Raw genomic sequence first — 14,635 nt, 5'->3', positions numbered from 1 at the left:
TCTGATGCGGGTTTATCAGTGAATTTTCACGTTCTCCTCCTCTTATCCCAGCTCAAGTTTGACAGCGATGGAGTGTGTGTTTGCTGTGAGTTACAGCAACAGAGTTCAAGCTGCAACAACCTTGGAGAGACGCTGAAACTTAACCCGCTGAGGGACTGCAATACCATACGCTTACGTCTCAAGGTGTGTTGTGTTGCCTCGTCTACCTCCATGTACAATGCATGCTTTCAACAAATTAACATGTTTTCTCAGTGCAAGACTCCTCAATATCTTCATTTTAAAAGATATCAAGTCGGATCCGTCGTTGCGCGACACATTCCCCGTGGGAACGTGTGTGCAGTTCCCATCTTCACCAGTCACAGATTAATTAGGGAGGAAGTGAAAAATTGCGACAACATTTTTCTTTCCCCAAGTGACAAAGCCCTTAGCATGTAAGACATAACTCGTCTGGCTTGGCTGCAAGTGCAGGATCTTGAAAGATTATCTCAACTGTAGAAGCTTCGAGGAGAATGATATACAATATGTGTCACGGTACCTTTATTGTATGACGGCAATCAAATGCATTCATTGAATGTCCCTGATTGATTATAAAACATTGATAACCAAATGAAAGACTCCTCAGGATGAAGCATGCTTTTGAAAAGAGGAAAGATCAAGCGCATTTATCATCGTGATCATTCCTCAATTAAAGAGATATGGGAATCCGGGCAATAAACCTTTATTAAGTCGTCAGAGGTGTTGAGTTATGTCGAACCAGAAGCTGTCATGATCCGCTCCCCCGAGTCTTTACTATTCCACATAACTGTTACTCTGTTCTTGCTACTAGTAATAATCACGACATAGCTGATGGATTCTTGTGCAAGTCCTGGTCTCCCTTTGCAGAGTTTAGTCTCATGGGCGTATAGAACACTGGCCACTTTCAAATTCAGTGATTTTTATTCGGGAAAGGGGCTGTAATTCATCAGCAGGATTGGAGCATCGCAATAACTTGAAAGAGCAGATTTGTGAAAAACTCGCCCTTGATTGGCTTGGGACATGTTATCTCTCGGTGGTTAATTATCGCTGTATCACTTTTTGTATGTTTTGTCCAAGCGTGTGTAACCCCCGATTACTTAAAGATAGTGTTAGTTTGATATTTAATAAATTGGACCAGACTCTAGATTCTCGAAGGCTACAATAGTGATAATTGATAGGTGTGTGAATGAAATAGCTGGAGGCAGAAATGAGCAACAACAATAACTGTATTAACATGGAAAACAAAACAATTATTTACAAATTCACAGCCGGCATCATATACATAAAATAAATCACAAATCCCAAAAATTAGAAATAATAATCCCAAAGTCCTACTGAGCTCAGTAATATTTTGTTTAAGTCAGTCAATGTTCTTTCCGGTAGTCTTGGGGAAAAAAGTCTTGTCGTGGTGGTAATTAGGTGTGTTACCACGTGATGTTCACAAAGAAGTTGGTGAAGACTGTGGTTCCTTTATCGCAGATGTGGTTCTGGGCTCAGGCTCGCCATCTCCATCAAAGGAGAATCCATTCAGTTTCGGATCTTGGTTTAATGCCAAGACAAAAAACCCAGCCTGCATAACAATAATGAAATTATTGTATGCAGCTAATAAGTCTATTATCAGTTTCCAGTATCATCAGTCGCTATAGCTCTATAGTTTTCAATTATCATAAATACTGCATCTAAATATCACATTTATAACAGTTATTAATTTACATGCATGTTTTCCAAATTGTCATTGTAACACATGAAATGAACTCATGAGCTAACAATAAACACATTTCTCAATATGTCCAATTTCTCAATAACCATGTTTTATGGTTTACATATCAATCACTTCAATAAAGAAATAATTGTATAACAAACATAACTGAGTCAATTCAACATTTCACTTTTAACACATATTACATCAAAATGAGCAGTTATACATTTGTTTATCAACATAAACCTTGCTTTAGAAAGACCTTAAAACAAGTAAAATCAACTCTTTCACTGTAAACAAGCAGTACATTTCCACTCGCGATTAGCATTAGCTTAACGTTATCTTAGCGTTAGCCTCACATAAACGTTTTTACGACAGTCCATAGCAAGTGCATGGCGACTCACCAAGACGACGTTCAAGTACGAACACGGTCGATTTGTCACAGACCCTCAGTTCTCACTGGTATCCACACTTAAGATAAAACATTTCCCAATTAACATTTTATTATTGGTCACATTTATATCAACTTCAATAAGTATTTCACTCACCGAACGGCACATTAGCATTAGATATCGTCACGCAACCTTTCAGTTGGGCGTCCAAGCGGAAAAGAACGATATACACAGCTAATCTCGAGATAGCGTCTCGAGAAGGCGGGACAACTTGACTTTGACGAATCAGAAAGTCATAATCAGATGAATGACACTCCAAACAGGAAATCAAGTAGACGAGAGATGTACACTTCCTCTTAACAAAATAATGTTTTTTCAAAATAAAATGGCGTTTTCTCTCCTGGGTTACACGTGGGCTTTCACTTGTAGCTTTTCTACTTACAAGGCGCTCAAAGTGCTTCAACACTGAGACACTTTGCACATGCCCGAAATGATCACAGCATGGCATGCATGAAGGAGACAAGGTTAGAGTTTTCAAAAGAATCAAGGTCGTGCAGAGGAAGGTCAATGGAATCGCTTGCAATTTTTCATTTGGCTGGTGATAAGTCCACCTTGTGTCTTGGAACAAACAAAGCTAACAGCCATGGATAGGGCTCCACTTTTCCACGCAGTAGGGAAAACGCAGAGTGTGCTGGAAGGAGCACTGTCCAGCTGTGCATTGTGGATCTTACATTGATAAAGTGTTTGTATTCCAATGTCGGGGTTGTTTTTCTTTTCACTTAACTCTATGTGCTTTTAAACTTTTTCTGTCTCAAAGACAAATTCTGCTCCAAGAGCCAATTTCCATGCAGGTGGTGTTTCTGTGCTGCCCACCAGGAAATTCATTCAGATGGTGCAGTTATTAAAGGTTTATGTAGAATGCGCCGGGCAGTTGGCAACATTTCTTGGCTTACAGTATGATGGTGTCTGTTGATGAGTTGAGTTCTCCCATATAATCGACATATTACATTTGACCTTGTACTGTTATTGTAGTCAGGCTTTGAGTTCAAGTTTATGAAGATCCTTGTAAGCACATATAGTTACAACTCTTTCACCCGTTGTGTCTCTGCTGACTCTTGAGGAATTCTGGATTTTTTTATTTTTTTTTTGTCAGCACACTTTATGTTTTGCTTTTGCATTGACGTGTTATCCTTACATTTATATCTTCGTCCTTTTGGGTCATCTCTTCGTCTTCTTCTCCTGTTCCCTCTCATAGGAGCTGCTGTTCAGCGTATGTGCCCTAAACGTCATCTCCACCATTGTTTGTGCCCTAGCGACAGCCATGTGCTGCATGCAAATTGTCTCCACTGATGTGCTGCAGATGGTGAGTGCGGACAATTATAATGGGAGGTCTTTTTTTTTTGCTTTCAGTGGGAAAATGATTGCGATCGCATTTGAAGTGAATTACACACTGGGATTCCCACTCTTCATCCCAAGCCTGTGAAAAATAATTTTTGCAAAAGTCAGCTGAGGACAACTGTCGCAGGACCTGTGTCCTGTCCTCCTGCAGAAGGAATGAAAATGTGTATAAAATGCTTGGCATTTGTTCCACAAAGGTGTAATATTCTCAGAATTAACCTTTCCTGTCATTTTATGTGGAGCAATCTTAACAAAATCTTAATACCTCTTGCCATGAGGGAAATTAACATGACCAAGCTCCATTTGTTTTTCGCACCTAAAATAGTTATTGAATTTGTCGGAACAGATCAAAAGCAGCAACTCTGCCCGAGCAAAAACAATTAGAAATTCAGTTTTTTTTTCAGAATGAAATTACATTCTGTATTGATTTTTTTTTACAGCATACTATCAGTTAAGTAGCTCAAAGGCAGTCCAGAGAAAAGGAGAAATGCAGACTGATTGTCGAAAAAAAATCCACTTGGAAAAGTAAAAATACTGCAGTAGCACCTCAAAGAAAAACGTGTTGAAATCGCACTGCAACTTGGCAGAGTTTGATCACTGAAACAACAACAGAGCAGCAGAATAAACTTTAATAACTGGGGGGATGCTGTTGGGGACTTTATGGTTTGAAATTACAAACAGGGACTTCTATAACGAGAGCGTGTCTCTTTTGATGTCTTTCAGTTTATGCCACATCGTACAAGAGAGCTAAATGCTGATTGTATGACTCCCCATGGAACTATCCTCCACCAAACACTGGACTTTGATGAGTTTATTCCTCCCATTCCCCCACCGCCTTACTACCCTCCGGAGTACACCTGCACACCATCAATGGATGGACAGAGGTGAGAAGCTAAAGACCTCTCATCAGTATGCCATTCTTCTTATTGCTTATGAGGTTCAGCACGGTGGACGACTGGTTAGTACTTCTGCCTCACAGTTGAGTGGTGCAGGGTTTGATCCCAGGCTCTGGTTTTGCTGTGTGGAGTTTGCATGTTCTTCCTGTGTCTGTGTGGGCTTTATCCGGGTACTCGGGTTTCCTCGCACGTTCCAAAAACATGCATGGTAGGTTGATTGAACACTCTAAATGATTTGTGAATTTACATTTTTATTGAGAAGTGAAGTTAAACTGTAACCATTGCTATTTCATAACAGAGTACAATTAAGCTGCATAAGTGATCCCAACCAAGGAATAGAGGCAGAGGGTTGGAAAAACAAACAAAAAAAAAAAAAAAACAGAAGCACATTCTAGAGTTAGTTGGGCAAGGCTAAACCACGGACAAGCAGGTTGAATGAACGAATGTAGACTAAATGTCTTTATGCAAGATAATAAGAGGTAAGCGTTCATGATTATTTTGTTGCGCAAATACCATTGGACGTTTAAAGTATATCATCACTGTCCTTTGAAAAACACTGTCATTTTTTATTTTTACGTAAGTGGAGTTTCACTTTCACGTGAAAATTTAAAAAAAAAATACAAAATTGATCATACGTTTTTCACAGGACAGCGACGATATGGAATATTATATTGTCAATAAGTAGATTATTCAATTTGGGATACATTTGTTTGACTTCAGTCATGTGTTTGTAGTTCTTAGTGGTTCAAGCAGTTAATCACAATTTATTTAACTTTCACGTCATAGAAAAGTGTAAGTTTAATTAGAACGTCACCACTCTTGCGATGGCGTACCTTGCTATGCCTAGACAACTTAATTGAGGAATAAAACTTGAGCGCGACTAATAAAAACGGCAGATTACGATTACTTGGTTGACTGGGCGTCAAGCCAGAGTGGACCCTGGCACTTGCCAAAATTGGTTGCAATAGGCATCAACTCATCCTCGACACAAAAGAGAAAGTGGACAAAAATCGATGGATGGAGGCGGAGATGGATTTAGGCTCGGAGACCAAGTAACCCTAAGCTATAGAATATTTCATTGGTTGATTAGTTTTGGATGCAATGGTTGGACGTGAAATAACTTGCAGTGGAGTAACTCATTTTATTTTAAAGTATAGATTGTAAACCAAGAGCGAGTACTGCTGATGGAGGCAGTTTTCTAGAACGCATGCACATCTGCTGGCCATAAATATAAACAAGACAGGAGCAACATTTATAGGGTTCCTGTGAGCAGGCAGGAGTGTGTCATGACATCACATTGCAGCTTGTGGAAATTCTCAGGTTGTATTTCATTCACATATTGAGAGGGATTATTTTAATTTGAGATGGCTGCCTGTCATAAAAACAAGAGAAAAAAATGTGTTTACAACTAAGATACATGGAATATTGTTATTTTACAAATTGGTAACCAAACAGGATTGAGGAATTTTAATGCCGAGATTTGAGCAGGTCTTCCAAGAAATTAAGTATGACATCCAACCATGAATAGTTTTTTTTTTGCCAACAGCAGTTTTACCCAATGATTATATACCTTGCTGATATAGGATGTGTGAATGAACAACCAGTCACATTTCAACAACCATTTATATTTCATTACATTCTGGATACATTATTTTTCTGAGTGTTTTTTTGTTTTGTTTTGTTTCTTTTGCCATCTTAGTCAATATGGTACCATTTGGACGTGTCCAACACTGAGATTCACAGTAGCACCTCGCGTCTGTTTGCCATCCTACATTAACCAGCAACAGATGGACAAACAAGCCCGAAGGCAAATCTCGAAGAATTTTCAGATTTATTCAAAGTTGATCTCACTCGACTTAATAGCATTGCTAAAACAACAAATGAAATATTGGCCTAAAACTTTTGCACAGTACTTATGATTCACTATTATTTTTCATACAAAGGAAATTGAAGTTAAACCTTTGTTTACGCCGAGCGCACGGATGCCTACCAAAATAGAGGCTTCAAATGTAAATGCTTTCCTTGTTAAATCATAAATTAACTGCAGCTAATCACATTTTTGGGGGGAAAGCTGAGTTTCACTGACCAGACCCACATCTGATTACCTCAAAGTAAAAGGAAGCTTTTGGAGTGGCCTCATCAGCTGTGGCATTAACCTGAAACTTGTCAAGCAATGTGTGTATGATGTAGTTTAGTGTTGAACAAAAGGGTTGAAAATGGTTGCCAATGTCATTCCCTCTCTATGAAGATTTATAATATTGAAATGATGTCTTTTACAGAGGGCTGCACCTGGACTTCCCCCATTCTCCCTTTAGCGCTATTTATGGGGTGCCTATCAACAGCCCTGGGACACTCTACCCAACGGACCTGCCCCCACCATATGAGTCTGTGGTGGGGCAGACTCCTGCTAGCCAGGTGAGGACAGTCAATGTCTCCTGATAGACTCTCTGCTTGACCAGTTGAGTGCACTGCCCATTTTCAAGTAGTTCAGTTTAATTGCGTCTTCAGTAAACTACTACAAATCCATTGTTTTATTTTATTATTTTGGATTGGATTCCGAGTTAAAACACAGTTGGTTTAAAAGTCTGAAAATGTATATATTGGTGGACAATCTAAGACATTCACTACACTTTCTCTGCTCTACTCTGACTTTTTCTTTACTCTTTAGTCACAGTGAGAAGCGATTCTATTTCAGCATTATGTGCTGCTGATTTGGAACATTTTCAGGAACTCTCCCTGGAGAGAATTTTTTTCTCTGGTCTGTGTGCAGACTCCTTCCCTGAATTTATTTTTTACAGCTAAAAATAAAAGCTTGAAGGCCGGCGTAGTGTTTTAGATTGTCGTTGTGACTCATTTCAATTTGCAAAAATGTGACCAATTCAACTAAAGTTTAATGTTCTGAAGGCAACATTTTCTTGTTAGATTTTTTTTCCATTTGACTAAAATCAAAATTTTAAAAAAAGATATCATTATAAAATAACACAACCAAAATCTAATCAAATAATAGCGGATTCCGATTCAGATATACATCTGTAAACGTTTTAAAATAATGAAACTTGTGTGTCACCATCTTGCTTACTCATTAGAAGCATGTTATATGATGTAAATACTTGCACAGTACTTGGATTTTCAAACAGTTATCCTTAAAATGAATAATACATCTTTCGGCTATAACGTGATGTGGTATTGTAGTGCCCTCTACTGTTCGTTTTTGGTATCGGAGATCACTTGCTTCACAATTGCTACTTAAACACGTCCTGAGTACTGCATTGGAAAATAATAATAATAATAATAATAATAATAATAATAATAATAATAATAAAAGAAACTAAAAAAATAAATAAATACAAATATTATTTAGCTAATTATTTACTGCTGACAGGTCACCACCAGTATTGAACAACAGGCCACTGAATCCAGTTTATGTGACAGAAACACAACAGCAGGACTGAGCACTCAAGGTAACACTTGGATTTTAAATAATAAATGTGGTCTCTCTCTTATTACTGATGATGTATTTATGTCACATTTCAAGCCTCTGTAGACAGTGCATCCCTGATGGTGTCCGAAGTTGCTGATCACGACCACACTTGCTCCTCTGAGGACTTGTGTTCCCTTGAAGTCCAAGGCTCAGATTCCTCTCCCTACAGCACCCACCACACAGCAGCGACCGACGGCAGCTGCACCAGCCTCGAGCTTTGTACACGCACACGCTGCCGTCACGGCTTGACTAACACCGACGCTCGGCCCAGTGACACTGGATTCAGTGAGTCGCCACACACACAGGAGTCCCTTGAACGCTCTCCGGACTGGTCCTCCGAAAACTACAGCAATCTGGACCAAGAGGATTCTGCAGACAACTCACACGGATGTGAGGAACTCAGATCTTCCATGCACCTTTGTGATGAGCTTGCATCAGCCAAACATTTGCCAGAAGAGCCACCGAAACTATCGCCACATTCTCTCATTAAAGCACGAATGATGAGCCGGAAACTCCCGCTTGCGGTCGCTATCTCCCCACCTCCTCAGCCTTGCTCCCCCACCTCAGTGGCCTCCTCTGGGGGGACCTTAGCCATCAGTCCCTTAGCTCCCTCTCCCTCTCCATCCCCTCCCAGCAGGCTACGAGGCCCCCGGTTGTGCTTTAGTGTTTGGTCCCCCTCCTCGACTCCACAGCCTCCCTCCGCCTCTTCTCAAAGTGGACGTTCACCCGCAGAGAGGCCTCGAGTGCTCCGTGCCGCCAGGAGGTACCGCAAGCTGGCACGTATTGTCCGCTCCACCAGTGACCCAATTTCCTGCTCCTCCACTACCGGAAGTAAGAGATTTGAGTTTTTCCCCTGAGAACCACATCGCAACAACGTCATTCACCTATCACTGTCAATCTTGCATGGCGTGTCGCCAACTAATCTCAGTGGACACATTCGGTTCACGTTTTGAGATGCTCTTTTTTATACTTTTGCAGGAGAATCTTGTGTCTCCACCTGTGCAATTAATAGTTCAGTTGTTGATTCCGCTCGTACATCGCCAGAGCAAGGTAAAGTTTTAAATGTTTTTATGCAATAGTGACACGTTAGTTTCCTTTCTGGCCAATATGTATTTTATGTTTAATACAGAGCCATTTCCACATGTAGTCTAAGGGTTATTTTTCTCATTATTTAATTGCTGTTTTAAGATATTAATTTCTACTGTCTGTTTTGGATGCTCATTTTTACATTATACAACTGTAATCATAACAATCCACCATATATTTGTGTCAAACTAGCATCAATCTAGTCTGGTTTCTTGATAATCCATCATCCTCACCAAGCGTAAGACTTAAAATTGATCTGCACCACAGTGGAAAATTGTTACAAAAAAAGTATTTTTTTTTTTCTTTACCAATGCACATCTGTTATCCTTTGTCTCATTTTTAGAGCAATCGGGCGTTTCAGCAGCTGTTGGAGGCAAACCAAGTTACATATGCGCCAAGAAGCAGCAAAAGGAGAGCAGAAAAATAGACCTCCACCTTAAAACAAGAGCTCTGCAAGAACACACCTCACAAGAGCGACCGCAATCCCTGGCTGACCTCAAAATGTATAAAGACACTAAAATATTGGTGGCCAAGTTCCTGGAGCATTCAAGCTGCAATTTACCACCTGAAGTCCAGCAAGTTGTCAACAATATCAAGTGTGTCATCAAGTCAGATGAGAAACACATGGAGGAGGCCATATTTAGTGCCAATGTCATAGACCAGGTACATTTATCTTACAGTCCCGCTCTCTTTCTCTGAATGTCGACCAGTCACAATATTAGGTACGCAGATGGAGCACTGCATCATACTGACCTTTTTTTTTTCCAATAGTTCCCTTACAAATAATAATAATAATAATAAATTAATTAACATTCATATTTTATGTGGCTGTAGTGCAGGATCTTATTTTTTTAATTTTTCCATACAGTATTGGAAAAACATGCAATATGTGATTGGTGTCAAATTATCCGATATTGTGGTATTTAACATGGACCGAAAAAAAAATGACATCTTACGACTATACTTGAGCAAGATACTGAACCACCAGTTGCTCCTGATGGTCTGACATCAGTCAGTAGGTGAGGTAATAGTGTCAAGTGCTTCGAGTAACCGAGATAAAAACGCGCTATACAAGTTACAGCTCACGTGAAAGAAATATTTGTTTTCAGTTGGAAAAGCCACACCCCTTAAAGACATAACGACATGTGTGTGGGTGTGTCTAGGTGTGCGCTTGTATTTGTGTCTGTGACTTTTGGCTTAATGACACGTTGTAAAACCAGTTTTTCTTTACGCTTAACAATGCAGTGTCATTTTTCGTTATCTAAAAAATGTGCGACAAAAGGATTTGGTATTGGGTAGCCAAGAACAGATTTTAATCAATTCAGTGGGGGAATACATTTGATATAAGAGTAAATTGAGTCAACAGAATGGTCAAGGTATAAATTAAATTTATAAGTCCATGTATCACTTTTGGCTTGGTTTTTCCTCATTTTAATCTTTTGGTCTGAAACCCAAATGTCTTCATTAAACAACAAAAACAAAGCAATCGACCTTACCGGGTAGAGTGTCTGACAATATGAAACCTCAGGTAAGCTCATGTTTCTGTGTTGGTACTCAGGTGATGACCCAGCGCATCAATGGCAGTCCCAGGAAACGTGGCCAAGAGGATCTTCACCTCCAAAGCTGCGGTGCTTTAAGTTCTTCGCCTTCCATGCGCCGTCCCAAAAATCTCTCTCAAACTACAGGCACCTGTACCAATCCCCTGGACTCGCCTCCCTTTGAACAAAGCCTTGAGTGCAAAGAAACGATTCTCTGACCGCCATCTTCGCAAGGACCTGCGTCTAAGCTATGAGGGCATTCCAAAGTGCTCATGCCACGGCTTCATTTTGCTGTGCAGCGATTCATAAGCAGGCCGGCTTTGCGAGGTCACGTTTGCACATCATGACTGTGGGGAAGGGGAAGAGGCTCAAACTATATTTCCTGCACAGTCATCAGCAGAAATAGTAGCAAACTCAGACTGAGCCTGCCTGTCTGTAGTGGCTTTTTTTCTCATCAGAAAACAGAATGTTTCTCCCTCAGGGGATTTTTTTACACTGAGTTTCATGAAAATGAAACACATTGCCGCTAAACTGAGATCTGTCATTCACAGACAAACGATATTGTGTTACAGTATTGGTATTTTTCTTGTCTTGGTGTGAAACAGGAAGAAATATTATAAATATTAAATAAATCAACTGTGAACTGGAGAGAATGGGCTTTGCTAGTCAATGTTTGAGGATTTTGTGGAAATATTTCTGATCGGGTGGTGAATATTTTGTGGTGCCACAGGTTCAAGAACATTACAAACATGTTAACTTACCTCATTGTGTTATATTTCTTATCAGTGTTCCAATAAAAGATAAGTTTGTACCTTTTGATTTGTGTTGTTATTCCAATAGAAGTTACTGTATACTATATTTTGGACAAAATATTACAAATATATAATGTTATCCATGGATCTTTATTTTTTTTTTGGTGTCTTCCATTACAGTGTTCCCTTTGCTGTCACTTGCCATTGCCTTATAGCGCAGACTTTATTGTCGAACACATCTACTGTAATCTGTCATGCAAATATAAAGACAGTACTGTATTGAAAAGAATGTTTCAAATGCAGTAATAAGTTCGAAGATCTATAAAATAATGAACAAGTTTCTAACATGCAACGCAGTCATGTATCTCTGGCATCGGTCCGTATACAATTGCGTCTCGAGAGGAAACTTCATATATGGGCTCTACAACCTTCATGAAGCATCGAAATCCCTTGTTCTCCTCACATGAGAGTGGTGGGATATCATTTCTAAGTGTGCTCATGTATTCGATAACGCCCTCGGACCAGTGCTTTTCAACTTTTCTGTCTTCCGTAGAGTCTTCCGTAAAGTTGGTTGCAGGAGTTTTCTCTGTTCTGTTTTTTTTTTTTTTTTTTTAAATATGTTCTCCGTATTCCAAGTTTGTACCTACTGCGGTTGGGTCTCGAACATACACCACGATAAACAGGGAGTTAGTATCACAATTTAAGGAAACGGCACAACATTATGGGATTTTTATATTGAGAAATTACAGCCAGATCTCAGGGAATTGCTTTTGGAACCAAATGACTTAATACTGAATACACTGTAATTTGTATTACTTTTGAGAAAATATTTTGCAGTCTATAACTCCCTGAAGTATGGAGTTCATGGACATCATCAAGTGTTTTCAGTGACCGTCCTGATGATTCATGCAGCCACCTTCATTTGCAACTTCTTTATGGGTCCTGTTGCATTCAACACTGTGTTCAAAAACATGAGATGCACAGTATTCTTAAGAGCTTAATTTCAGAAGTAAAATGTAGCGATTTATCATGGTTGTCTTGATGATAATAACCAAACCACTTAAGTTCTTACATTAATAGCAATTTCATTGGACTGCCAATGTGCAAGGCCTTTAGGGATTCTATGTATTTTCTTCTGTCAATTAGTAGCAACAGAAAATAGGTAGTACATACCGGTAAGCACTTAAGTAAGGAAGGCTTAAAAACAGGGAGTGAATTGGCAAATCTGCCGTTCAGAGTGAGATTGTTCTGTGATCTTGGCGCGGGCAGTGAAACGGCCCCCCATCACCTCACTGCTTTATTTTAGTGTTTGGAACCACAAGAAGCCAGATCCGCCGACCACAATGAACAAGACGGGAGTATGGCGCCAGCAAATCACACAGGTACTAATGAACCAAACCATTATGACATTTAAAAGCAACCAGGAGAATTTTAAAATCAACACGAAGGGGCAAATGGAACGGTGGAGAGATTGGAGGAGCTTCACTCCAAAGTTAGTTATAACGCATCTCACAGCCATTAACGCTGCCAGCACTTATTAAAAAAATTCTCACACAATTTTCTTCAGTACAGTTGCTTGACATTAACAACAGACTTAAAGATGTCAAACAAAATATGGGCATTAAAACCATTAAATGCAATTATTGCAGAAAAATGCACTACTTTTGTTATTCAACCACTATTTCGTTTGCTCTTTTCTTCAGGCTCTTTTTTTTTTCTTCTTTCTTGTCTCGTACTGACCAAGACGTTTGCTTCATTATTGGTGTGCTGTAGACATATTTCCAGCAAAAGTGATTGTGGGCTGCACCATTAGAATACTCTTCGATGGCCAATCTGTTCCGACAATGTCTTGTTGGTATAGACCAATGAACTCAAATTTGTGGCCCGGGGGCCATTTGCGGCCCACTGAATGATATTTCGTGGCCCCCCTACTTGACATCAATGCATGGCCATGTTGTTGCTCTGGCCGTGCTTGTTATTGTTATTACTTTATTAGTGGTTGTCTTTTTTTCACAAGCTCTATTTTGTTGCATCTGCACCATAGAATGTGAAAATAAAGGCTTTCTATTCTATTTTGTAGTTGTTTTTGTGCTCGTTAAATAAATTTGGTTTGCGCGTGTTAAAAGAAGCCGTGCAAGTCTCTGTTGACATGTACTGTCAAACACCAAGAACACCGTTAAATCAGATATGGTGCTTTGATTATGTAACCATGATGCCTTGTGCTTCTGCATACTTGCCTTTTACTGCCACTGTGCACGTGCGTGTGTGGGGGTGTGCGGCCGTGTGTGTGTGTGTGTGTGCGTGCGTGTGCGTGCGCGTGAGTGTGTGTGGTTTACCTGTGGCTCAAAACACAACATTGATTTCCAGGACCAGATCATGTCCATCACAAGCAGGTCACAAATAAAATATTGTACAGGAAACATTGCAGGTGGATGCAACCAACACATTAAAAAATGCACACAAACGTATTTTCTTGATAGCTCTTGAAACCCGCAGTGGCCTGTCACCTATTAATGGGGCACAGCTCATTAATACTGTGGCACATGTCCTTGTAAAGTAAAGTAATGCCACTAAGTGGCAGACATGTAGGAGCACTGAAAAAGGTATGCCTCAACACCTTTGATGAGCTCTTATTATATTTTAAGGGTTTTTGTCATGTTATTGGATAAATATTTATTGCAAACTTCTATTTTTTGTACGGTAGTGTAATGTAGAGGTTGGGAGATTTTTGGAGGTGATGTATTGTAAGATGAAGGTAAATGTTTCTTCATTTAGTAAAAAAAATCCTCTCCAAACACAAGAAATGACACTGTCTCTTCTTTTCTGTTTTAATGCCACAGATACTTTAATAGCATTTTTGGACATTATTTTATTACTAGTCAATAGAAAGAGAGATTTTTTTCCGCCCCAATGTTCAGAGTTATAGCAGCCTTCTAAGGTCAACCAAAACTGCAATGGGGCCTGTTGACAAAAATGAATTTGACACCTCAGTACTAAAACTACAGTACTACTTAGAAACTGTGCTGCAAAGCATGCTGGGGAGTATGCAACTCGACCATCTCTACAATATTGTATTGTCACGTATCTTCCTTGTTCAAAATTAAATTGTCACAGCAGGGAGGCAAGCGTTGTAATATTGCTTGCTTTGTCAGGTCAGTTGTCTAAAACGGCGAGCGTTCGCCGCCAAAAAGCATATGCACGTGACTACTCTTGTCCACTTCAACCTGTGAAAGTATAAAAGCGTTCTGCACAATACTTTGGATTTATTGACATCAAATGTGAGCTTTTGTGATCACCTCCACAAAATCAAAAATACAGTGCCGATCGATTATCCACTTACACAGGCTGAAGTGGAGAAGAGCAAGAATGTGCACACGA

At 39.7% G+C, this 14,635-nt stretch overlaps 1 protein-coding gene and 1 long non-coding RNA gene across 3 annotated transcripts in view; one reads left to right on the top strand and one right to left on the bottom strand.

The window, feature by feature from the left end:
- Nucleotides 1–12,887, top strand: part of entrep2 (endosomal transmembrane epsin interactor 2) — a 78,395-nt gene extending 65,508 nt beyond the window's left edge. Inside the window, exons 4-12 of one of the 2 annotated variants that reach the window (XM_088297349.1) lie at nucleotides 52–183; nucleotides 3,362–3,469; nucleotides 4,228–4,388; nucleotides 6,680–6,815; nucleotides 7,783–7,861; nucleotides 7,936–8,712; nucleotides 8,860–8,931; nucleotides 9,311–9,630; nucleotides 10,526–12,886. In XM_088297349.1, coding sequence (XP_088153475.1) covers nucleotides 52–183; nucleotides 3,362–3,469; nucleotides 4,228–4,388; nucleotides 6,680–6,815; nucleotides 7,783–7,861; nucleotides 7,936–8,712; nucleotides 8,860–8,931; nucleotides 9,311–9,630; nucleotides 10,526–10,723 — 1,983 coding nt within the window. In that variant the 3' untranslated portion in view covers nucleotides 10,724–12,886. Of the gene's footprint in view, nucleotides 1–51; nucleotides 184–3,361; nucleotides 3,470–4,227; nucleotides 4,389–6,679; nucleotides 6,816–7,782; nucleotides 7,862–7,935; nucleotides 8,713–8,859; nucleotides 8,932–9,310; nucleotides 9,631–10,525 lie in introns of both variants that reach the window. The other variant, XM_088297350.1, reaches the window with a different exon arrangement.
- LOC148336831 (uncharacterized) lies at nucleotides 1,224–2,480 on the bottom strand. Its single transcript, XR_015843253.1, has 2 exons — nucleotides 2,119–2,480; nucleotides 1,224–1,585 (listed from the first exon to the last, which is right to left on the bottom strand). It is a non-coding gene; the product is annotated as an uncharacterized LOC148336831 (long non-coding RNA).
- Nucleotides 12,888–14,635: the final 1,748 nt, after the last annotated feature.

This window comes from Idiotropiscis lumnitzeri, chromosome 5, assembly GCF_059441095.1.
Source record: "Idiotropiscis lumnitzeri isolate Australia: NSW breed Sydney's pygmy pipehorse chromosome 5, RoL_Ilum_1.0, whole genome shotgun sequence".
NCBI classification, from domain to species: domain Eukaryota; kingdom Metazoa; phylum Chordata; class Actinopteri; order Syngnathiformes; family Syngnathidae; genus Idiotropiscis; species Idiotropiscis lumnitzeri.
This window is presented reverse-complemented; position numbering and strand designations above follow the sequence as displayed.